Below are 25679 nucleotides of genomic sequence, written 5' to 3'. Positions count from 1 at the left end.
ATGCAAAGTCGAGATGTATAATCATACAATTATAGCTTTGATTTTTGACCATCATCCCAGATTCCCCACCACAGTAACTCATCACCAGCAACCCCACCCATTATCCAGTGATACATTGAATGATTGTAATTCAGGATCAAGAGAATCAATTCCTTTCCTTCTTCCTGCATTCTTGGTTCTGTGTAACCATAACACATGGACAAGCCTTACCTGCTCTCTCGGCTTCTCACCTATTGAATGGACAGTCGACGGTGTGAGACAACTGAAGAAACACCGTTAAACAGCGCTGCGTGGGGATGATGACTCAGACCAGGACACCAGATCCACCAGCACACCTCCTACATCACCCACAGAATCCATCACTGGACATCAAGAGATTGACTCTCCTTCACATCAAGAATCACACCTTCTAAACACTGAGAGAATCCCATTCCTTTGGATTCAGACTACTTGCGTTCCTCATAAAGCAACCTGCAACCCTACACCTACCAGGGGAAATCATCTTTCAACACACGAGAGGAAACCCTGTGCTGAAAGTTCATGGAAATCTCTGTGTGTGGACATGAGAGGAATGATCTTCCCCATCACACCCGGGCATCTCCTCTTTCAAAACAATGAAGCCCCCTACACTCCACACATTCAGGACTTTTCCCCTCCTCCAAACCATGACAGTCTCTGCTCCATAATAGATGTGGCTCCTTCCCCCAAAATAAGGATTACATTGTCTTTTATTGGGCAGGACAACATTTTCATCACAGACCTCATATTCCAGTTCCTATAATAAAATGGAATACTACCCACAACATCCAAAAAAAAAAACCCAGGAAATTCATTTCATCTCCCTCAATCCAGATCAAGGGTTTCCAACCTGCAGTCCACAGTCCTTCAATTAATGGTAAAGTTCCATGGCATAAAAACGTTTGGAAAACCGTGAGCTACATGATTCCACTCATCTTCATCATGTCTATCCCATGAATGTTTAATGGTTCAATACCTGAGAAGGTACACAAAACAGTATCTGAAATCTGCACTCTTCTCAGACATCCACAACCACAAAGAACGAATGAGAGAAATATTAGAACCTAAAATCTTCTTCCCCCTCCCATAAATAAACCAAGAAAAGCTTTAGCCCCCCACCACCACCCACCATGCAAGCAAAACAAACTTTTCTACAAATGTGATTTGCCATTGCCTTCTTCTGGACTATGTCTTTACAAGATGTGTGATCCCATCCATTGTCCATAAACTTCAGATTCTGGATGCAATCAAGATTTGCTATCTGCACCAGCTGTTCATACGACCAGTCACAACTTGCACCCATAGTTTCACATGACCCTAATTTAGGAGGCTGAGCAGTGCAATACGTCAGCGGTCCCCAACGTCCTGGCTGCGGACCAATAAATTTCCACGAAGAATGCAGCAGTAGCCGGAACACACCCAGCACATATTTAAGAAAAAAGCTGAAATAGACAAGCTAATTAATTAGGTGCCTGCCAATTGAATTGCCTCTGATCTCAGCTGACATTTACGTGCCGGGCAGCACCTAATTAATTAACTTGTTTATTTCGGCTTTTTTCTCAAAGATATGCTGAGTACTACTCTGGCTACCGCTGCATTCTTCGCAGCAATGTATCAGTCTGCAGACCGGAGGTTAGGAGCCATTGCTATACATTATGTAAGGGTGGCCTGCAGGTCACCAGGGGAAAGGAACAACCCAACACCTCATTTGGCAGAGACACATCTCCGACCCACCACCCAAAGATGATTGCACTAAACCCCTCAAACCAGTTAAATCCCTTTCCCTACAACAGAAATATGAAACGCATCTGGGAATGAAGGAGCAAAGCTGATGGGGGATGTGCAAACTATGTTCAATTTGTGTTGATGGAGAGTTTAAATTGGCAAACAATGTTAACTACGAATGGCAAATTGGGAGCAGCCACTGTTAATCACAGTGGATGGATAACCACCATTCAATGAGAAACAGTGGTCACCGGTCATGGGAGGGGAAAATGGGGAGATACAACCACAGCTACATCAGCCAGGTTCTTCAAACCGGAGTAAATGAGGAATAAATGTCTCACCTGTTGGAGAAACTTGTCGGAGTTTTCAGGGATGTTCTGTCCAATGTGTAACACTAGGACTGTGTTAATCATCTCCTCACACTCCTTCTCTGTTGGGAGCCCCTTGGCTGGAAGATTAATGCAGTTTAGAGTCACATTTCCATCTGGCCCAACCCAGAGACAGCAACACCAACAGGTTTGGCGATTGTGAAGGTAAGATCAGACACTATGTCACCAGGGAATGCAAAACATCATGATCTGCACTGTGACACAAAGGGAGCTCAGCAGGGAAAGAAGGTTTGATGGACTGGGATGGATGAGGAGGAGTAGAAACAGGTGATAGGGAGGGGTCTTATCTGAGTCTAATTTGGAATACAACTAATGGGATTAAACGATCTTCAAAGATGAGATGTACGGACTGTACAGTGTGAGGTGTGTGGAGTGAAGGGTGGGGAGATACAGAGAGAAGATGTCGAGACTATCAGAGAGCAAAGGTGAAGGTGGAGCATAGAAGCAATGTGCTGAGGAACTGTAAGCAGAGGGTGTGCTGTGATGTTGAAACATGAAACGCAATATTTTCAGAGCGGTTCCTCCAACAATGTGCTGATATGGTATTTGTTCCTGCTTCCTGAGGGTGGATCACACATTATGTCCATTGACTGAGGATGCAGCATTGACTGGGGACCTTACAGTAAACCAACTTGCATCCCCACAACAAACAAACAAACACACACACACACACACACACACACACACACACACACACACACACACACACACACACACACACACACACACACACACACACACACACACACACACACACACACACACACACACACACACACACACACACACACAATACCTGAGCACATTTCTTCAACTTGGGCAGAGGATGTTTCCTGAATGGGTCCTTTAGTTGATGACTCACTGTGTCCTTCAGCGTTGGAAGTCAGCAGATGGAGACAATAAAATAAAGAGCATAAGAGGTTGACAAGTTGCAATCACTGAAATACATCATCAGGGTGAGACAGAGGTTTGGAGAAAAGCATGATTTCCTACCTCGGTGAAATCTCTAAGACACTTAGCCCTGCATGATCAAATTGGTCTCCTAAACAACTGTCACTGTCTTCAGCATGAGATAGAATGAACTTCCAGGAAGTATCCCTCTCAGTAATTCCAGCTATTGGTACAGTGCTCAAATACCTTGAGTGATCTCAGATGATGCTGAAATGTGGCAGAGATGGGAAAGATGAAAAACTGATGCCATTCACCTCTACAATTAGGCCATAAGCCATCGGGACAGATTAGGCCATTCACCCCTTTGAATCTGCTCTGCCACTCGTCATGGCTGATCGTAGACCCCATTCTACTCCTTACATCTGTCTTCCCACCATAGACTATGATGCCCTGACCAGTCATGAAACATCCAACTTTTCTAGTCCTATCAACCCTCTGTAGATTTCAATTATATCCCCCTGCATTCTTCTATATCCCAGTGATTACCAAAGGGCCAACATGCCAATTGCACCTCATATGTTAAGCCTTTCATTCCTGGAATCATCCTCATAAACCTCCTCTGTGTGTGCACCCTTGCCTGGGTGATAATTCCATCACTGTGGAATGATCCCATGTATTATGGTCACAGTCGGTGACTTCAACAGGATTTCCGAAGACAACGGGAAGATGGACGGCATCAGCTCACTTCTCTCTCTCTCTCTCCAATGTTACTCAACTAACTACCTCAAACTGAACTGAACTTTCTTCATCATCGTCAGACTATATCCATCCACCCCTAGGTTTGAAAGAGCCCACTTTTGTTCCTATTTCCACACTATATAAACACACACACATATATATCATTGCTAACCTGTGTAATATATCTGCATTTATAGTACTGTATGACATAGTTACTAATAAATACTATTAGTTCATAACAATACCAGACTCCAAAGTGTTTTCCATTTCTGCTGATTCTTTAACCCGTCACAGGTTACATGTCACAGGACTTAACACTTTTGGCAATACTCTGCACTGTACTGGATATCTAGCAGGTGAATTAATCCATGAGCTGTTTGTGGTCAGAGAATAGGAGAGACTGAATGAGCCTGACAGAAACAGAATTTGGTACCTGTGGATGTATCTCTCACTGGGACAGATGATGGTTCCTGGGTGTATTCTCCAGATGATGAATTTCTGGCTTCTTCACTTGTTGATACCTGGGTATCTGGAATAAAAGAACAGAGAGAGTTGAGGGTGTGAACTTTGAGAAAAGTCATTGGGCTGGGACAGTTGTTTGTGGAGCAGAGGGAGGATTCCATGTTGAAGGCAACATTATTCCTCTTACCTTCACCATCTTTCCAGCACAAACAATTGATATTACCCTCCTTCTGAGTGGGGATAAATTTCATGGAAGTAATGTGCGAATAATATTTATTTTCAGTAATCCGCACTACTCACACCTGAGCTTGAAGACACCGCTGTGCACGTGGACAATCCCAAGAACTGGGTTTTTCCTTTACTCCTGCATTCTCCACCCTGCATCCTGGCATAGGACCCATCTCTCTTTCCTTATTCCTCTCCTTTGGAGGTAACCATTATTCTTCCCATTGATATCTGCTGAGTGGGAGATCGCGGAGTGAATTGGAGAGTTTTTGTGGTTTTCATATGTCAGGACATGCCTGCCGAGCAGAAGGTCACGTTGTGAGTTGAAGATGGTTCCTTGTGGACTTTATGCACCAGCTTTTAAAAGTGACCGAGAACTGACAGGAATCACTTGGATTGTTAGTGACTTATCAAGGGTCAATAAAGAAAAATGAGGTGTGGGTGGAGCGGCTGTTGTTGGAGCAAATCAGTGATAGAATGGTCAGGCTTTCACTCAAAAGGCTTTGGCAAGAACAGGCAGAGACCAAGGTGCTGAATTGTTTGCAATCAATTAGTTGATTGTAGAACTTAAGCTTAAGATTTTAGAGCCAAAGACATATCTATTATAGCCAGGATGTTAGCTAAGGCAGTGAAATGCTCCTCCTCTATCATATGGGATCTTAGGGTACCCAAGAGTCTCCCTGATGACTACATCTGCAGGACGGCCAACTTCAGCTCCTGACTGAGGAGATCAGGGAAATTGAGCTGGAGATACTCAGAATATCCTGGAGGCTGAAAACATCTTGGATGAATCTTTTACTGAATTGCACACACCCAGAGTGCAGGCTCCAAAGAGTAATATGCTGATCACCTGGAGAACTACGGGGTGTAAGTAGATGGTGCAGGGTTCCCCGGTGACCGCTGCATTTAGCAAGTATACCCCTTTGGATACTGCTGGGGGGGGGGGTGACCTATCAAAGCACAGTAGCATCCACCAGGCCGTGGCAATAAGGCCGACTTTAAGGGTCAGACGGTAAAGGTAAATTCAAGTTGAGCGATAGTGGAAGGATACACAATAGTTCAGAGGACTGACAGCAGATTCTCTGGCTGAGCAGGAAACGCCAGGATAGTATGTTGCCTGCAAGGTGCTAGGGTCAAAGATGTCGCAGAGAGACTGCAAAATATTCTTGAGACAGGATGAGCAGCCAGAGCCCATGGTGCACATCGGCACCTGTAGCATGGGTAGAAATGGGGAAGATTGGCTGCACAGTGAGTATAGGGAGTTATGGAAGAGGCAGAAGAGCAAGACTTCCAAGCAGTAATCTCTGGACTACTTCCACTGTCACATGTCTGTCAAGGCATGAATAGGGTGACGGTACAGATGCATAGTTGGCTGAGGGTAAACAATTCTTAGGATGCACTGTTCATATTATGAAAGAATTCACCCTACAATTTCAGAAGGAGAATGAAGTCAGATGCATCCGTGTTTCATTAGAGTAAAGGGAATTACAGAGGCATGAGAGTGGAGCTTGTGAATTTTGATTAGAAAGGGACATTAGCAGGGAAAGAAGAGAGAATAAACAATGGCAAGAGTTTCTGGAGGCACTTTTAAAGGCAAAGATAGATACCCCAAAAATGAAGAAGTACTCTCAAGGCAACTGTGGCTGACAAGGGAAGTTAATGTAGCAAAAATAATGTAGCAAAAAATAATGGGAAGATACATGATTGGGAAGGTTTGAAAACCAACAGAAGTTAAGTATAAAACATAAGAAAAATTATAAAATATGAAGGAAAGCAATCAAATAATATAAAAGAAGATCTAAAAAAGTTTCAGATATATAAAGAGGAAACGAGAAATGATAGTAGGCATCGGACTGTTGGAAACTGACACTGGGACGTATTAATGTGAGAAAAAGAAAAAGTGCCAAACAAAATAATTATTTTGTTGTCAATCTTCACTATGGAAGACAGAAGCAGAATGCCATACATTCAAATGTGTCGGCGGAAGAAGTTGCTTGGAGAGAAAATGCCTGTTGGTAGATAATTCACCTGATCCAGTTGGTCTACACCCAGAGGGATCTGAAATAAGCAGCCTAAGGGATTGAGGAAGCATTAGTAATGACCTTTCAAGCATCTGACTTGAGGAAGGTCCATTTAGAACAGAGATGGGCACCACAGTATCGTAGTGGTGATCACGACACTATTACAGCATAGAGCATTCTGGAGTTTGGAGATCAATTCCGGTTCCATTTGGTAGGGCTCCATGCAAAATGCACGGGGTTTCCCTGGGTGATCAGGATTTCTCCCACAGTCCAAAGACATATCAGGTTGGTGAACTGGTCATTGTAAACTGTCCCATGATTAGTTTAGGATTAATCGAGTTAGTCGGTGGTGGCTTGGACAAATTGGCTGGAAGGTCTGGAAGAGCCTCCTCTGCTCAATATCGCTAAATAAACAATACATAACATAAAATAAGGAGGATTTTCTTCAACCTGAGGGTGGGGTTTCTGTGGAACTCATTGCCATGGACAGCTGTGGCATTTGAAAAGGAGGCTAATTTTTTTTGATTATTCAGGTGTCAAGGTTCCAGGGAGTTGGTATATAGTTGGTAAACCTATATGCCATAAGATACAGGAGCAGAATAAAGCCATTTGGTCCATTTCATTAAAACTGACACAGTTCCCTCTCAGGCACAATTTTCTGGCTTCTCCGTTCATGCCCTGACCAACCATTACCCAATGACTTGACATCCTCGGCCACCTGTAACAAATGTCCCACGGATTTACCATTCCCCTCCTCATCTATGTTCTAAGTGGACATCCCTCTATTCTGAGGCTGTGTCCACTGGTCTTATACTCCCCCACCAGAGGAAACATCCTCTCCACATCCACTCTTTAGAGGCCTTTCAAGATTTGAAAGGTTTCAGTGAGATCCCCCACTCTTTCTGCAGAATTCCAGGATGTACAGGCCCAGCTGCCTCATGGTTTTATGGACATGATAGGCAGTTACTCAGCCATCATTCCATTAATATGAATCTGAAGACTTGAATAACTACAGGATATTTATGTGAGTAAATTGCACAGACTGACAGAGAAAATCTTCCTGAAAAGAAATATTTATATTAAACCACCACCTGACTCAGAATGATGAGAATCGGCCGGGTAACTTAAGTGATCCTGAATGTGTAAACAGCAGCAGATGGATGTTCAGATTAATAACTATAGCTCATTCAGCTCTGAGCTCTGGTGAGGGACAAAACAGCTATCAGCTCTACAGAGCTTTAAAAACTCAAAATTATTTGATATTAGACTGGCTTCTAGTGAGCTCCCATGCAGTGTGAAGAGGTTTCCATATTTTTCTTTTCAAGAATAGATATTTCCTCAAATACAGTACATTCAGTTTGCTAGATGGTTGACCTGATCATGTTAATGCTGCCCTTCATCAGTCAGGACATTAACTATAGATAGATAGATAGATAGATAGATAGATAGATAGATAGATAGATAGATAGATAGATAGATACTTTATTCATCCCCAAGGGGAAATTCAACTTTTTCCAATGTCCCATACACTTGTTGTAGCAAAACTAATTACATACAATACTTAACTCAGTAAAATATATGATATGCATCTAAATCACTATCTCAAAAAGCATTAATAATAGCTTTTAAAAAGTTCTTAAGTCCTGGCGGTAGAATTGTAAAGCCTAATGGCATTCGGGAGTATTGACCTCTTCATCCTGTCTGAGGAGCATTGCATCGATAGTAACCTGTCGCTGAAACTGCTTCTCTGTCTCTGGATGGTGCTATGTAGAGGATGTTCAGAGTTATCCATAATTGACCGTAGCCTACTCAGCGCCCTTCGCTCAGCTACTGATGTTAAACTCTCCAGTACTTTGCCCACGACAGAGCCCGCCTTCCTTACCAGCTTATTAAGACGTGAGGCGTCCCTCTTCTTAATGCTTCCTCCCCAACACGCCACCACAAAGAAGAGGGCGCTCTCCACAACTGACCTATAGAACATCTTCAGCATCTCACTACAGACATTGAATGACGCCAACCTTCTAAGTAAGTACAGTCGACTCTGTGCCTTCCTGCACAAGGCATCTGTGTTGGCAGTCCAGTCTAGCTTCTCGTCCAACTGTACTCCCAGATACTTGTAGGTCTTAACCTGCTCCACACATTCTCCATTAATGATCACTGGCTCCATATGAGGCCTAGATCTCCTAAAGTCCACCACCATCTCCTTGGTCTTGGTGATATTGAGACGCAGGTAGTTTGAATTGCACCATATCACAAAGTCCTGTATCAGTTTCCTATACTCCTCTTCCTGTCCATTCCTGACACACCCCACTATGGCCGTGTCATCAGCGAACTTCTGCACATGGCAGGACTCCGAGTTATATTGGAAGTCTGATGTGTACAGGGTGAACAGGACCGGAGAGAGTACGGTTCCCTGCGGCGCCCCTGTGCTGCTGACCACCGTGTCAGACCTACAGTCTCCCAACCGCACATACTGAGGTCTATCTGTCAAGTAGTCCACTATCCAATCCACCATGTGAGAGTCTACTCCCATCTCCGTTAGTTTGTGCCTTAAGATCTTGGGCTGGATGGTGTTAAAGGCACTAGAGAAGTCAAGGGATGTAATCCTCACAGCACAACTGACCCCATCTAGGTGAGAGAGTGACTTGTGCAGCAAATACGTGATAGCATCCTCCACTCCCACCTTCTCCTTATACGCAAACTGAAGAGGATCCTGGGCGTGCCTGGTTTGTGGCCTCAGATTCTGTATTATCAGAATTATCAGAATGTGACAAGTTATGTTGTGGTGCTATGAAGCGGTGATGAGGCAGAGAAAGTCTGTGGAAATTATTCACAAGACACTTGCCTGGATTTCAGTACCTAAGTTATAAGGAGAGGTTGTGTAACCTGGGATAATATTCCCTTCATACCACAGACCAGTCCACAGCTTCACCACAGAGACTTGGGTGAGGGTCCATATCTAAAACAGCTACCACTGACAAATGTGCTTGTAGATGGTTCTGGGATTGTGGACAAATCTTGGTCTGTACCCTACTGTTCCCAGGAGACCATGAATGTGTTTTAAATCAGGGACACATGGTGAGTTTAGGAGAGGATATATTGTGCTAGATTCTGATGAGAAGAGCCTATAGGAATCACCACAACCAGCCTTCTATCGTACCAACACATGCCCATCACGCCCGGACACGTATGGATATACAACACTCATCCAACCACCAGTCTCTGCAGTTCGCATCCTCCTCCCATGACAGATCCTAAGTCATCCCAAACAAATCACCTCCAACATTCTACCAATTGGGTCAAAGCCTCTTTGATAATTACTCCATTCCCAATCTAAGTCCGATCTTCCGAATACGTCAGACACTCCAGACCATTTGCCTAGGATGCAACATCCAGGGAAACTCAGATCTGACCCTGAAAGCTACGGTCACTCAATTATCACCAACATCTGCACATTCTTCAGAAACACTTCATGATTATCAGAGCACATGCACTTTCCTTCAACCCGTTGTGCCACGTACCAGAGCAAATGTCCTCCATACAGACACTGCACACAATACCTAGATATTTGTGTCCAGTCTAATTGATCCGGCCCAACATGAAACACTTTTACTTGCTTCCACACCCCTCTCGCTTGGTCTTTCCCAAACCTTTTTGGGCCTTCCCACACACCACACACCAAACTCTCTTGGCCACCCCATCAAACATCTCCCTGGATCACTCCATCACCCAAACTCCACAACTCTCTGACACACATTCTCCTCGGGCACTCCATCACCCGCTCCCCTTGGCCACTCCGTCACCCAGCCCCCTTAGCCATTCCATCACCCAGCTCCCTCGGCCACTCTGTCACCCATCCCAATCTGCCACTCCATCACCCATCTCCCTCGGGCCGTCCATTACCCATCTCCTCTCATTTAGCTGCTTGATACTGGTTGAATCCGTTGAATGATAATTGCAGAGAGAAGTGTCTGTAAAACACATCCCCACAACTGATACCTGAGCTTGTTTCTAGGTCATTGCTTGTGGAAAAATCATCACTTGGCTCGGGAGTTGTCCCCTCCGGTTGCGGAGTTGGTACAGATGCTGAATCTGTAATAAACTGGCACATGGTGAGAATAGAGGAACAGACAATTGCCCACCCCGTTGGGTATCCAACATCTGGACCCAGAATAACTGGCTTGTAGTATCCCTCCTTCTGCCTCTCTACCTTCTTGAAAAATTGAGTTACAGTTGTAATTTTTCAGTCATCTGGAACCAATCCAGCATCTAGTGATCTTGAAATATCATTACCAATCCTTCCACAATATCTTCACCCCGCTCCACCAGAACTCTGGGCGTACATCATCTCATTCAGATGTCTCATCGACATTCAGACCTTTCAGTTTCCCAAGAATCTCCTCTCTCATTATGGTGACACAGTCCAGACAAAGCTCCACGATTGCAATTTGCAATAGGATCCATTTCAACCCCCACCCCCCCCCCCCCCCCCCCACGACCACTGACAATGCGCTTGTAGATGGTTATGCGATTGTGGACAAGGTCATGCTCTGTACCCTACTGCTCCCAAAAGACACAATTTGTTGGAGTGGACGTGCTAGCTTGTGATTGGACGACCCTACAGGAGTCACCACAACCAGACTTCCAACGTACAAACAAAGGCACATCGCATCCGATCATGTAATGTTATACAGAACTCATCCAGCTACCAGAATCAGCATTTTGCATCCTCCTCCCACGAGATTTTAAGTCATCAAACAGATGGCTGGAACCCTTTTTGTCAATTGTTCCAATCCCACACTGTTATTCCTTGCCAATACATCATACTTTCCAGAACAATTCCTGGTTATACAGCATCCAGTGATATTGAGATTTGACTCTGTATGTTAAAGTCAATCCTCCTACGCACCCACGCGCCAGGCACAGTGTCCTACACAATCCCTGCTGCGCATGGCAAACCCCAAGCCCATCCCTATTGTTCAGAACCATCATACAACATATTTACTTGCTCTCTCAACACTCTCCCTTCCGTCTCTCCCACACCTTTCTGTCCTTGGTCCGTCTGTCGCCCGTCCCCCTTTGCTGCTGCCTCACTATCGGCTGCACCATCACCCGTCTCCCTCTGCCGCTCCGACAACAGTCTCCCTCTGCCGACCCGACACCTATCTCCCTCGGCCGCTCCGATAGCCTTCTCCCTCGGCTGCTACAACACCAGTCTCACTCGGCTGCTCCGATACCCATCTCCCTGGGCCGCTCCGACAACAGTCTCCCTCTGCCGCTCCGACACCTATCTCCCTCGGCCGCTCCGATACCCTTCTCCCTCGGCCACTACAACAACCGTCTCACTCGGCCGCTCCGACACCCGTCTCACTCGGCCGCTCCAACACCCGTCTCACTCGGCCGCTCCGACACCCGTCTCCCTGGGCCGCTCCAACACCTGTCTCCCTGGGCCGCTCCGACACCTGTCTCCCTCTGCCGCTCCGACACCTGTCTCCCTCGGCCGCTCCGATACCCTTCTCTCTCAGCCGCTATGACACCAGTCTCACGTGGCCACTCCAACACGCGTGTCCCTCGGCTGCTACGTTAACCATCTGCTCCGATCCGTCCACCCATGTCCGTTCAGTCAGTCCCTTGATTCTGGTTGAATCCATTGAATGATAATTTTAGAGAGAAGTATGTGTAAAACAAGTCCCCACAACTGATACCTGAGCTTGTATCTGGGTCCGTGATCGTGGACAAATCATCACTTGGCTCCGGAGTTGTACCCTCGGGTTGTTGAGTTGGTACAGATGTTGGATCTGTAATAAACAGGGATACATGGTGGGTACAAAGGAACAGGAAATAGACTACCAGTTTGGGACTCCAGCATCTTCCCAACCACTGAGATTAGTAAAACAGGCCGATAGTTTCCTTTTTCTGACTCACTACTGTCTTCAAGAGTAGTGCGATATCTGTAATTTTCTTGTCTTCCAGAAACATATAAAATCTAGTGATTCTTGAAGGATTATTACTAATGCCTCCATAATCTTTTCAGCTACCTCTTTTAGAACTTTGGGTGTACACTATCTGGTCCAGGTGACTTGTCTACATTCAGATCTTTGTTTCCCAAGAACCTCCTCTCTTGTTCCTGAAACACAAACATTCAAATTACCACCAGAGAGACACGGGAGAGCCTCCATTTCTACCACCCCTACCACTCACAATGCACTTGCAGATGGTTATGGGGTTGTAGACAAAGTCACTGTTCTGTTCCCAAAAGACACTGAATTTGTCTCTTTCAGGGACACATGATCAGTGTTGGATAGGAAGTATTCAATAAGTTTGTGATGGGACTAGACTACAGGAATCACGAAAATCAGCATTCCATCATACCATCACAAGCCTATCGCACTCTACCTTGTAAGGTTATACAGTACTCACTCAACCACCAGTCATTGAATTCCACATCTGCCACGCATGAGAGGTCTCATCAGCCGAACTAAGTTGTCCATAGCTAATCGTGTCCATCTTTCTACTAGATGGCTCTTTGACAATTCCCTCTATACCTACTCTGAGTTAATCCTTCCCTATATGTCATGCACTCCAGAACAATTCTCCAGGATGTAACATCCAGGAATACTGGGATCTGACCCTGTATGCTGCTGTCACTCAGTTATCAACATAATCTGTACATTCATTTCACTATATGTTTCTCACAGCACATGACCTTCTGTTCATCCTATAGTTCCACATCCAGCACCAGTCCCAGTGGCCTCCCCAACATCCACTGCTCAGTATACCTAGATATCTATGTCCATTCCAATTGGTCAGACGCGTCATGCAACAGAGGGGTGCTGAACCCTGAGATAATTCCCACTGAGAATCCCACTGCTCAGAACCCTGAGATAATTCTGTCCATTCCACTTGGTCAGATATGTCATGCAATGCGTTTGAACTTGCATCCTCACTACTCTTCCCTCGGTCACTCCTACACCCTTCTTTACTTGCTTCCTCACCACTCTCTCCTCAGTCTCTCCCACATCTTCTTGGCCCACACAACTCTTCTGGCTTCAGCACACCCGTCACCTATCTCCCTCAGCCACTTGTTCACCCACCTCCTTTGATAACATAGGCACCCATCTCCGTCGGCCGCTCTGACACTGAACAGTTAGACCCATAATTCTACTTGAATCCCACTGCTCAGAACCCTGAGATAATTCTGTCCATTCCACTTGGTCAGACATGTCATGCAATGGGCTTTAACTTGCATCCTCACTACTCTTCCCTCGGTCGCTCCTACACCCCTCTGTACTCGGGACCTACGTTACCCGTCTCCTTCAGACGCTCCGCCGCCCGTCTCCCTCACTTGCTGCATCACTCAGCTCCCTCAGCCCATCTATCACCCATCTCCCACGGTGACTCTATCACCAATCTCCTTCGATCCCTCCATCACCCATCTCCCCTCAGTCAGTCGTTTCTAGTTCAATCCATTGGATGATAATGTCAGAGAGGATTCTATGTAAAACGTGTCCCCACAACTGATACCTGAGCTTGTATCCTGGTCCATGATTGTGGAAAAATCATAGTTTGACTCAGGGGTTACCCCCTGGGCTTGCGGAGTTGGTACAATGTTGTATCTGTAATAAACAGGGCTACATGGTGAGAACAAAGGAGCAGAAAATACACCACCAGTTTTGGACTCCAACATCTTCCCAACCACGGAAATCAGGATAACAGGCCGATAGTTTCCTTTCTTCTGTCTCACTACCTTCTTCAACAGTGAAGCAACATCTGTAATTTTCTTGTTGCCAGGAACATATAGAACTTAGTAATTCATGAAAGATCATTACCAATGCCTCCACAATCTTTTTCAGCCACCTCTTCTAGAACTCAGGGGTGTACACAGCATGGTCCAGGTGACCTGTCTACATTAAGAAATTTATTCTTCCCAAGAACTTCCTCTCTTGTGATGGAGACACAGGCATTCTAATCTCTACCACAGAGACATGGGACAGCCTCAATGTGTACCACCCCGACCACGGACAATGTGCTTGTAGATGGTTATGGGATTGTGGACAAAGTCATAGTCCATAGCCTACTGTTCCCAGAAATGCTGTTTGTGTTTTAAATCAGGCAAACATAGTGTGTGTAGGATAGGAAATGTTGAGCGAGTTTGCGATGGGTTAACCAACAGGAATCACCAAAATCAGCCTTCCATCATGCTAAGCCATGCTCCACTATGTAAGGTTATACAGTACTCACGCAACCACCAGTCACTGAATTCCACATCCTCCTCGCATGAAAGGGCTGCTCAGCTGAACTAAGACATCCATAATAAATCACGTACATCTTTCTACTAGATGGCTCTTTGACAATTCCCTCCATTCCCACTCTGAGTCAATCCTTGCCTCTACATCAGACACTCCAGAACAATACTCTCGGAGGTAACATTCAAGGACACTGGGATCTGGCAGTGAAAGCTACACCCTGAATACACAATTATCCCCAGCATCTGTACATTCATTTCACATCATGTTCATCCCACAGATCCACGTACAAGTCCCAGCGGTCTCCCCAACATCCACTGCTCAGAATGCCGTGATATTTGTGTCCATTCCCATTGGTCAATCCCATAATGCAACACTCTTTTACTCGCTTCATCACTTCTCACCACTCAGTCTGTCACACAACTTCTTGGGCCACCTGCACCCCTCTGTCCTCAGCTCCTCCATCATGGATCTGCCTTGGCCTCTACGTCACCCGTCTCCCGTCTCCCTTGGCCACCTGTCTCCATCAGTTGCTCCGTCGCCCATCTCCCTCGGGCGTAGCATCACTCATCTTCCTCGGCTCGTCCATCACCCATCTCCCACAGTGACTCTAATAGCAATCTCCCTTGATTGCTCCATCACTCATCTCCCCTCAGTCAGTTGCTTGATTCTGGCCGAATCCATTGGATGATAACCTGAGTGGGAAGTCTGTGCAAAACGTATCCCCACAACTGATACCTGCACTTGTATCTGGGTCCGTGATCGTGGACAAATCATCACTTGGCTCAGTAGTTGTCCCCTTGGGTTGTGGAGTTGGTACAGTTGTTGGATCTGTAATAAACAGGGGTACATTGTGGGTACAAAGGAACAGACAATAGACCACCGGTTTGAAATTCCAATAGCTTCCAGCCACTGAGATTAGTATAACAGGATGATAGTTTCCTTTTTTCTGCCTCACTACCTTCTTCAAGAGTGGAGAAATATCTGTAATTTTCTTGTCTTCCAGAAATATATTGTATAGGATCTAGTTATTGTTGAAAGATCATTACTAATACCTCCACAATTTTTTCAGCCTCCTCTTCTAGAACTCCTGGGTGTACACAGTATGGTCCAGGTGACCTGTCTATATTAAGAATTTTCTTTTTCCCAAGAACATCTTCTCTTGTTACTGAAACACAGACATACAAATTTCCAACACAGTCATACAGGAGAGCCTCAAAGGCTAGTACCCCTACCACTGACCATGTGCTTGTATGTGGTTATGGGACTGTGGACAAAGACATACTTTGTACCCTACTGTTTCCAAGAGAAGATGGATGTGTTTTAAATCAGGGACACAAGCTGAATGTCGCAGATGAAGTAATGAGCAAGTTTGTAATGTAATGACCTACAGGAATCACCAAAATCAACATTCCGTCATGCCATCACAGGCCAAATTTTGCTCCAACATGTAATTTTATACATCACTCATCGATCCACCAGTCGCTGAATTCCACATCCACCTCGCGTGAGTGGGCCGATCAGCTGAATTACGTTGTCCATAACAAATCACCTCCATCTTTCTATTAGATGGCTCTTTGACAATTCCCTCCCCTCAGAGTGAGAGTCAATCCTGCCTGTACATCAGACACTCCAGAACAATTGTCTTGGACGTAACATCCAGGCATACTCAGATCTGACCCTGTATGCTACAGTCACTCAAATATCCCCAGCATCTATACATTCATTTCACTTCAGATTTCTCACAACATATGACCTTCTGTTCGTACTGCTGTTCTACAGACCAGTCCCAGTGGCCTCATCAACATCCACTGCTCAGAAGTCCTAGATATTTGTGTCCATTCATATTGGTCAGATCAGTCAGGCCACATTATTTTACTTGATTTCCTAACACACTCCTCTCGATCGATCCCACACTTTCTTGGCCCTCAAACACCGCTCTGTTCTCAGCACCTCCATCACACAGATCTCTCAGCTACTCAGCTCCCCTTTTCCCTCGGTCACTCCGTCACCCATCCCCATCTGCCACACCGTCACCCATATCCCTCGGACCCTCTATCACCCATCTCCCCTTAGTCAGTCGCTTGATTCTGGTTGAATAAATTAAATGAAAATTTCAGTGAAGAGTCTCTGTAAAACACATCACAACAACTGATACCTGAGCTTGTATCTGTGTCCATAACCGTGGTCAAATCATCGCTTGACTCAGGAGTTGTCCCCTCAGTTTGTGGAGTTGTTGTAGATGCTTCATCTGTAATAAACAGGGATACATGCTGGGAACAGAGGAACAGACAATTGACCACCCAGTTGGGACTCCAAATTCTTTCCAACGGCTGAGTTCAGAATAAATGGCCTATAGTTTCCTTTCTTCTACCTCTCTACCTTGTTGAAGAGTGGTGTGACTTTTGTAATTTTCCAGTCTTCTGGAACCATTCCAGAAACTAATGATTCTTGAAAGACAATTCCAAATACCTCCACAATCTATTAGCCACCTCTTCCAGAAGTCCAGGTGTACACTATCTGGGTCAGATGACTTATCTACATTCAGACCTTTTAGTTTCCCAATTATTTCCCAATTCTCTTCAGTTATTTTAATACAGGCATTGAAAGTACCACTATGGAGACTTGTGAGGCTCCATTTCTACAATCCTTAACACTGACAAATGTGCTTGTAGATGTTTATGGGATTGTGAGAAAGACCTGCTCTATAGCCGACTGTTTCCAAAAGACCCTAAGTCTGTTTCAAATCAGGAACCCATGGTGAGTGCAGGAGAGGAATTACTGAGCTCGCTTGTGATAGTAGATACTACGGGAATCAAAGCCATCCTTCCACTGCACCAGGAAATGCCCATCACAGCCACAATGTGAGGTTATACACCACTCAGTCAACCACCAATCACTGCATTCCACATGCTCCTCCAGTGAGAGGTTCACTCAGCTCTCCTATGTTGTCCCAAACAAATCATCTCCATCTTTACGAGTGACAGCTAGAACTCTTTTGGACAATTCCCTCCATACCCATCCTGATTCACCCCTTGTCTGTATGTCTGTCACTCGGAACAATTCTCAAGGAAGCCACATCCAGGGATACTCATTTCTGACCCTCTGTACTATGTAACTCAATTACCCGCTGCATCTGTACATTCATTTCACTTCTTGCTTATATGAAAGTACGATCATCTGGTCATCCTGCTCACCCATATACCAAGCCCAGTGGTCTCCACCAAACCCACAGCTCAGAATAACTTGATATTTTTGTCCTTCCCAATTATTCAGACCTGTTATGTAACACTCCTAGTTGTTTCCTCACCCCTCTCCCCTCAGTCACTCCGTCACCCATCTGGCACGGTCACCCGCCCTTCTCCCTCTGTGACTCTTGCAGTCACTCTGTCACCCATCTCCCCTCAGTCAGTTTCTTGATTCTGATAGAATCCCTTCAATGCTAGTTTCAGAGATGAGACTGTGTAAAACACATCCCCACAACTGATACCTGAGCTTGTGTCTGGGTCCGTGATCATGGACAAATCATTGCTTGTCTCACCAATCGTCTCCTCAGGTTGCGGAGTTTGTTCTGATGCTGCATCTGTAATAAAAAGTGGAACACGGTAGGAACAGAGGAACAGTTGGCCACCAATATTGGACTCCAACATCTTTCCAATCACTAAGATCAGAACAACTAGCCTATAGTTATAGATCTCTGGGGGCCACACCATCTCATTCACATTCTGACCTTTTAGTTTCCTAAGAATCTTCTCTCTCTAGTTCTGGTAACACAGACCAGTCGAATCTCCACCATAGAGACTTCACCAAGTGACCGTGAATCTGTTTTAAATCAGAGACACATTATGAACTTAGGAGAGGAAGTATTGAGCTCGCTCGTGATAGGGGAGACAACAGGAATCACCGAAAACTTCCTTCCATCTTAAAAGCAAATGCCCAGCACAGCAGCCATATAAATTTATCCAGAACTCATCCCACCATTCCACATGCTCCTCCAATGTCTGCTCAGCTGTCCTAAGAAGTCCCAAACATATCACTTCCAACTTTCCAAAAGATGTTCAGAACCCTCTTTGACAATTTCTCCATTCCCACTCTGAGTCACTCCTTTCCTGTACATCAGCCACTTCAGAACAATTATCTTATGGAACAACCATGGGTACTCAGAATTGACCCTGTCTGCTACGGCCGCTTAATTATCCCCAAACAATTTATGTTTGTCTGAATGCACGACCTTCTTCACGCTCACCCACACACCAGGCTCAGTGACCTCCCCCACCTCAATTGCTCATGGAAAACCTACAGGTTTGTGTCGATTTCCTATCTCCCTCGGCTGTTCTGTCACCCATCTTCCATCAGTCAGTCCCTGGATTCTGGTTGAATCCCTTGGACGATAATGTCAGAGAGGATTCCATATAAAACAGATCCCCACAACTGATACCTGAGCTTGTATCTGGGTCCGTGATCGTGGACAAATCATCGCCTGGCTCAGGGTTTGTTCTCTCAGGTTGTGGAGTTGGTACAGATGTTGGATCTGAAAGGAATGGGGGTACATGTTGGGAACAGAGGAACAGACAATGGGGTCTCCAACATCTTCCCAACCACTGACGTCAGAATAACTGGCCTGTTGTTTCCTTTCTTCAACCTCTCTGCCTTCTTGAAAAGAGGGTGATATTTAAAATTTTCCAGTCTTCCGGAACAATTCCAGAATCTAATGATTCTTGAAAGGTCATTCCAAAAGCCTCCACAGTCTCTTTGCCACCTCTTCCGGAATGCTAGTGGTACACTATCTAGTTCAGGTGACTTATCTACATTCAGACCTTCAGTTTCTCAATAAACCTCTCTCCAGTTATGGTAACACAGGCATTCACCATGGAGACTTGCAGGAGGCTAATTTTCTACAAAACCTGCCACTGACAACTGTGTTTTGGATTGCTATGGGATTTTTGGCAAAGACCTACCCTGTACCTGTACCTTTTAATTCAGGGATACATGGTGAGTGTGGAGAGAGGAAATATTGAGCTCACTCGTGACAGGAGAAACTACAGGATTCATCGAAACTAACCTTCCATTGTACTAGCAAATGCCCATGACAGTGGCAATGTGAGGTTATACACCACTCACCCTATCACCATTCACTGTATTCCCCATGCTCCTCCAATGAGAGGTCCACTCAGCTGTCCTAACTCATAGGAAACAAATCACCTCCATCTTTCAAAGTGATGGCTAGAACCGTCTTTGACATTTCCCTCCAAACCCACCTTGTGTCTACGTCTGTCACTCAGAACATTTCTCGAGGATACAACACCCAGTGATAGTCATATCTGACGCTCTATACTTTACATCCCCTGCATCTTTACATTCATTTCACTTCATGTTTATCTGAATGACCAAACTTCTGGTCACAATGCTCACCCACATACCAGGCTGAGAGGCCTCCACCATCCCACTGCTTGGAATACCTAGGTATATGTGTCTGTTCCAATTGGTCAGACCCATTATGTAGCACTATTCCGGGTTTCCACTTTCCTCTGTCACATGTCTCCCTCGGCCGTTCCGTCACCTATCTACCTCGACCGTTCCGTCACCCATCTCACGGTCACTCAATCAGCAAAGTCTCTCTTCACCCATTCCCCTCGTTCTCTCCATCACCCATCTCCCTCAGTCATTCCGTCACCCATCAGCGTCATTCATTGCATCAACCACCCTCCTCGTTCTCTCCATCACCTATCTCCCTCAGTCATTCCGTCACCCATCTGCATCATTCATTCCATCAACCACCCTCCTCGTTGTCTCCATCACCCATCTCCCTCAGTTATTTCGTCACCCACGTCACCTCATTCAGTCACTTGATTCTGGCTGAATAACTTCAATGATAATTTCAGAGAGGAGTCTGTGTAAAACACATCCCGAGAACTGATACCTGATCTTGAATTTGGGTCCGTGATCGTGGACAAATCATTGCTTGGTTCAGCACGTGTCCCTTTGGCCTGTGGAGCTGGTACACATATTGGATCTGTAATAAACAGGGGGACATGGTGGGAATAGAGGAACAGACAATTAACCACCCATTTGGGCATCCAACATCTTCCCAAAAACGGAAGTCAGAATAACTGGCCTATCATTTCCTTCATTCTACCTCTCTACATTCTGCAATAGTGGAGTGACATTTGTAACTTTCCAAGAGATCTTGAATCTGGTTTAAATTAGGCCCACATAGTGAGTGTAGGAGAGGAAGTATTGAATGATCTTGTGATGGGATGAGACTAAAGGGAAAACACTTCCAAGATGCCGATCATAACCTTAAATCATCCTGTCCAAATCAGCTCCATCATTCCAAAAGATGGCTAGGACACTCTGACAATTCCCTCCATTCCCACTCTGAGATACTCCTTGCCTGTTCATCATTCACTCTAGAACAACCCTTGAGGATGCAACATCCAGGGATACTTAGATATGACCCTGTCTACTGCAGTCACTCAATTAATCAGAGCATCTGTATATTCATTTCTCTTCCAGTTTATCTCAACGCGTGACCTTCTGTTCATCCCATTCACCCACGTACCAGGCCCAGTCATACTCCCCCACCCCCTTGCTCACGGGAAGCCTACATATCTGTCTCCATTCCCGTTGGTCAGACCAGACGTGCAACACTCTTTTACTTGCCTCCTCATCACTGACACCTTCGTTACTTCCACACCTTTCTGGCCTTCCCACAACCCTCTGTCCTCAGCACCCCGTCGCATATCTCACTCTTCTCGTTGCTCCATCACCCTTCTCCCATCAGTTTCTCCATCGCCCCTACAATCCCTTGATCAAATGTCTTCCTTCGGTATCTTAATCTCCCCTTACTCATTCCCTGAACACATTGCTTCCTCCCTCACCCAATAATTACAAGATGGCACTGTGTACGGCGGGTGTGTTGCAAGCTCCTTACCAACATTAAGTGTACTGATAATTCCCTTTGCATTTCTTGTTCAAGAAGCTGATAGTCACATCAAATATGACCGACTAACTCTCCTGAACATCGGGAAGCTGACATTTACCCACCATGCGCCACCTTTTCCACACTGGGAGCCCTGCTTACATGATCCATGAAAGGCTCATTTATTACGGAAGCTACTACGGAAGCAGTGCTGGAGGTCAGAGAGAAGTGGCAACATCCTGGTGAGGTTGAGACAGCGCCACTCTGTAGCATACTCCTGGCTAACATGCAGTCCCTGGAAAAAAGCTGTGCAAACTGAGAGGCAGAATTCCCTACCAACAGGAAACAAGGGAATATAACATTTCAAATATTAACGAGGTAGCCTACAGAGAATAAGTCATCACTCTGACACAATGGTATCAAGATAACAACCTCTCCCTCAATGTCACAAAAACAAATGAGCTGATTGCGGACTACAGGAGGAACAGAGACAGGCTCTCTCCTATTGACATCAATGGATCTGGGGTTGAAGAGATGAACAAATTCAAATTCCTCAGTGTTCGAATAACCACAGACATCACGTGGTCTGTACATACCAGCTGTATAGTGAAAAAAAGCACAACAAGACCTCTTTCACCTCAGATAGTTGAAGAAGTTTGGCATATCTTAAGAACTTGCTAAGGGACACAATTAAGAGCAACCTGACTGTATCATTGCCTGGTATGGGAACTGTACTTCCCTTAATTGCAGGACCCTGCCGAGAGTGGTGTGGACAGTGCAGTGCATCTGTATATGTGAACTCAGTGCATTTACAATGACAGGTGTGTAAAAATGTGCCAAACCATCATTGGGGACCCGAGTCACCTCAAGCACAAACTGTTCCAGCTGATCCCATCTAAGAAATGTTAGCACAACATTAAAGCCAGGACCAACAGACTCCATGACAGCTTCTTCCACCAGGCCACTACGACTAATTAATTCATCTTGATGCAATTGTATGTTTGTGGTACATACAATTTATTATAAATTACAATAAATTGCCCATTGTCCATCCAGATGGACACATAACACAAAGATTTTTACTCCTCATATAAGTGAAGGATGTAAGAAATAAAGAAATAAAGTCAATTCAATTAAATTCAACTCACCCCTCCCTCGGTCTTTTCCACACCATTATGTCTTCCCACGCCCTAATCTCCTCAGTCCCTCGATTACGCCTCTCCCTTGGTCACTCTATCACCATTCTCCCTTCAGTTAACTCACACTCTCCTTGATTCTGGTTGAATCTGATGGATGATGATTTCAGAGAGGAGTCTGTTTAAAACATAGCCCCACAACTAATACCTGAGCTTGTCTCTGTGTCCGTGATCGAGGAAAAATCATCACTTGGCTCAGGAGTTGTCCCCTCCGGTTGCGTGGTTGGTACAGATGCTGGATCTGTAATAAACAGTGTGCATGATGGGAACAGAAGAACAGACAATTGACCACCCATTTGGAATGAAATGAAACTGAAGAGAACAGCCGACAATAAAAACGGAACTGCAGATGCTGGAAATCTAAAACTAAAGCAGAAAACACTAGAATGCTGAGTCATCTGCGAGAAAAGGAAAAGAATTAACATTTAGTTTGGAGGCCATCTGTCAACAACGATTGACACCAGACTGATAAACTCTCCAATAACAAGTTCTCATTGTCTAAGCACAGCCCGCTCCCAGACTCATTACAAGACACTCACCGTTCTCACATCAGACTTTCCATATACCTTCATGTCACTACCATACCCTGAGGATGGACAGCATTAAACCCAGCACATGGAAAGGTTGAGAGATTAAGCAGACACATGCAAGGATGAAGGCAGATCAACAGCGGCTGGAGTTTCTGGTACCCATTTCAAAAGCACAGGAAAGATTTATCCTAATGAAGCTGTAGTACTCTATAGGGAGGATATAGCTAAATTTAGTAAGATCCTAGAGGACTGGGTAGTGTTTGATTGGCCTGCTCACTTGTTATTTTATTTTCACCTTGTTTTTTTTTAAAACAATGAATATCCATGAAATTATTTGGAATGTTTCATATTTGCTACAAGTCCTACCCTTCCTGCAATCAAGTTTTACTGATGGCTACAATAACATAGAACATAGAATATAGAAATTTACAGTACATTACAATCGACCATGTAACCTACTCTAGATGGTGATTCAAATTTCCTTTCCACATAGCCCTCTATTTTTCCAAGCTTCCCATACCTATCGAAGAGTCTCTGTAAAGACCCCATTTTATCCGCTCCACCATCATTGCTGGTAGTGCATTCCACACACTCACCACTCTATGTAAAAACATTACCCTTGTACCTATTTCCAAGCACCTAAAATCTATGGCCCCTCATGACATTTCATCCCCGGGAAAAAGCCATTGGCTATCCACACGAACAATGCCTCTTATCATCTTATACACCTCTGTCTGGTCACATCTGTTACGTACCCGTGTCACGTGACTGGGGTTGAAGCTATACTGGACTTGAGGTAATGGTCTTGTGATGGTGGAGTGATGTCATTTTCCCGCCAGTAGAGGTCATGTGACAGTTTTATTTTACAGGTTATAAAAGGAAGACCCACCCTGTGGGGTGGGGCAGTTCGTGGCTGGATTTGCCAAGTTCACTTCATGCCACTGCGTGATTTAATGTGATGACGCAGTTTAGTTGAAAAATGAAGTTTTATCAAATGCCTAAAGTTTAAAAGGTCATTGCCAGCAGTTTCTTTACTGTGGAGAGTGAAGATAAAAGTTCGGAAGGTAAAGATCGAGGAGAATCGATTTTCGACGGTGGATTGAGTTCGACCTTGTGTGATCCTCATTTGGAAGGATTTCGTTGACTGTTCTTGTGTTAATCTCTGCTGGGATAGCAGGAGATTGAGGACAGAGTGTGCAAGGAAAGATCAGTGCCTTTAAACCGTTACGTTTCATAAAATTCTACGCGGGAAGAGTTCGACGCCGGGGATCCAAGGAAATGAGGGTGATGAGGTTGATCATCCAGTAGGTTACTTTTCTAAGAAATTCAATAAGCATCAAATAAACTATTCGACAATAGAGAAAGAATTGTTATCTCTTGTTTTAGCTTTAGAATATTTTGAGGTATATGTTGGTACAACTCAAAAACCACTTATTGTTTACACTGATCATAATCCGTTAGTTTTTCTGAGTAAGATGAAAAACAAAAACAGAAGATTATTAAATTGGAGTTTGATGTTACAAGAGTACAATATTGTGATAACTCATATTAAAGGTAAAGATAATGTGGTTGCTGATTGTCTATCTCGATGTTGAATGCACAATGTAAATTTTTTTGAGTGTTTTTTTTCTGATTGTAACACTCCTACTGTATTGTGAGTTGTAAGCTGTTATATGATGGTATTGTATATTATGTATGTTATATAATTTATACATTTGTTTTTCTTGTAAGTAATTGTTAAAAAAAATTTTCTTGTCAGACCAAAAATGTTTTTTTGGAGAGAGGTGTTACGTATCCGTGTCACGTGACTGGGGTTGAAGCTATACTGGATTTGAGTTAATGGTCTTGTGATGGTGGAGTGATGTCATTTTCCCGCCAGTAGAGGTCATGTGACAGTTTTTTTTTTACAGGTTATAAAAGGAAGACCCACCCTGTGGGGTGGGGCAGTTCGTGGCTGGATTTGCCAAGTTGACTTCATGCCACTGCGTGATTTAATGTGATGACGCAGTTTAGTTGGAAAATGAAGTTTTATCTAATGCCTAAAGTTTAAAAGGTCATTGCCAGCAGTTTCTTTATTGTGGAAGGTGAAGATAAAAGTTCGGAAGTTAAAGATCGAGGAGAATCGATTTTCGACGGTGGATTGGGTTCGACCTTGAGTGATCCTCATTCGGAAGGATTTCGTTGACTGTTCTCGTGTTAATCTCTGCTGGGATAGCAGGAGATTGAGGACAGTGTGTGCAAGGAAAGATCAGTGCCTTTAAACCATTACGTTTCATAAAATTCTACGTGGGAAGAGTTCGACGCCGGGGATCGAAG

At 44.7% G+C, this 25679-nt stretch overlaps 1 protein-coding gene across 1 annotated transcript in view; it reads right to left on the bottom strand.

Annotated features, from left to right (window-relative positions):
* The window catches only part of LOC140723876 (uncharacterized), a 60231-nt gene that overhangs the window by 2239 nt on the left and 32313 nt on the right, over positions 1-25679 (bottom strand). The window contains exons 8-12 of the mRNA XM_073038422.1: positions 15454-15546; positions 12175-12267; positions 4195-4290; positions 2929-3000; positions 2085-2191 (exon numbers count right to left, since the gene is read on the bottom strand). Coding sequence (XP_072894523.1) covers positions 2085-2191; positions 2929-3000; positions 4195-4290; positions 12175-12267; positions 15454-15546 — 461 coding nt within the window. The remainder of the gene's footprint in view (positions 1-2084; positions 2192-2928; positions 3001-4194; positions 4291-12174; positions 12268-15453; positions 15547-25679) is intronic.

This window comes from Hemitrygon akajei, unplaced genomic scaffold (assembly GCF_048418815.1).
Source record: "Hemitrygon akajei unplaced genomic scaffold, sHemAka1.3 Scf000143, whole genome shotgun sequence".
Classification (NCBI taxonomy): Eukaryota; Metazoa; Chordata; class Chondrichthyes; order Myliobatiformes; family Dasyatidae; genus Hemitrygon; species Hemitrygon akajei.
Note: the sequence above shows the minus strand (reverse complement) of the source record. Positions and strands in the feature narration are given on the sequence as shown.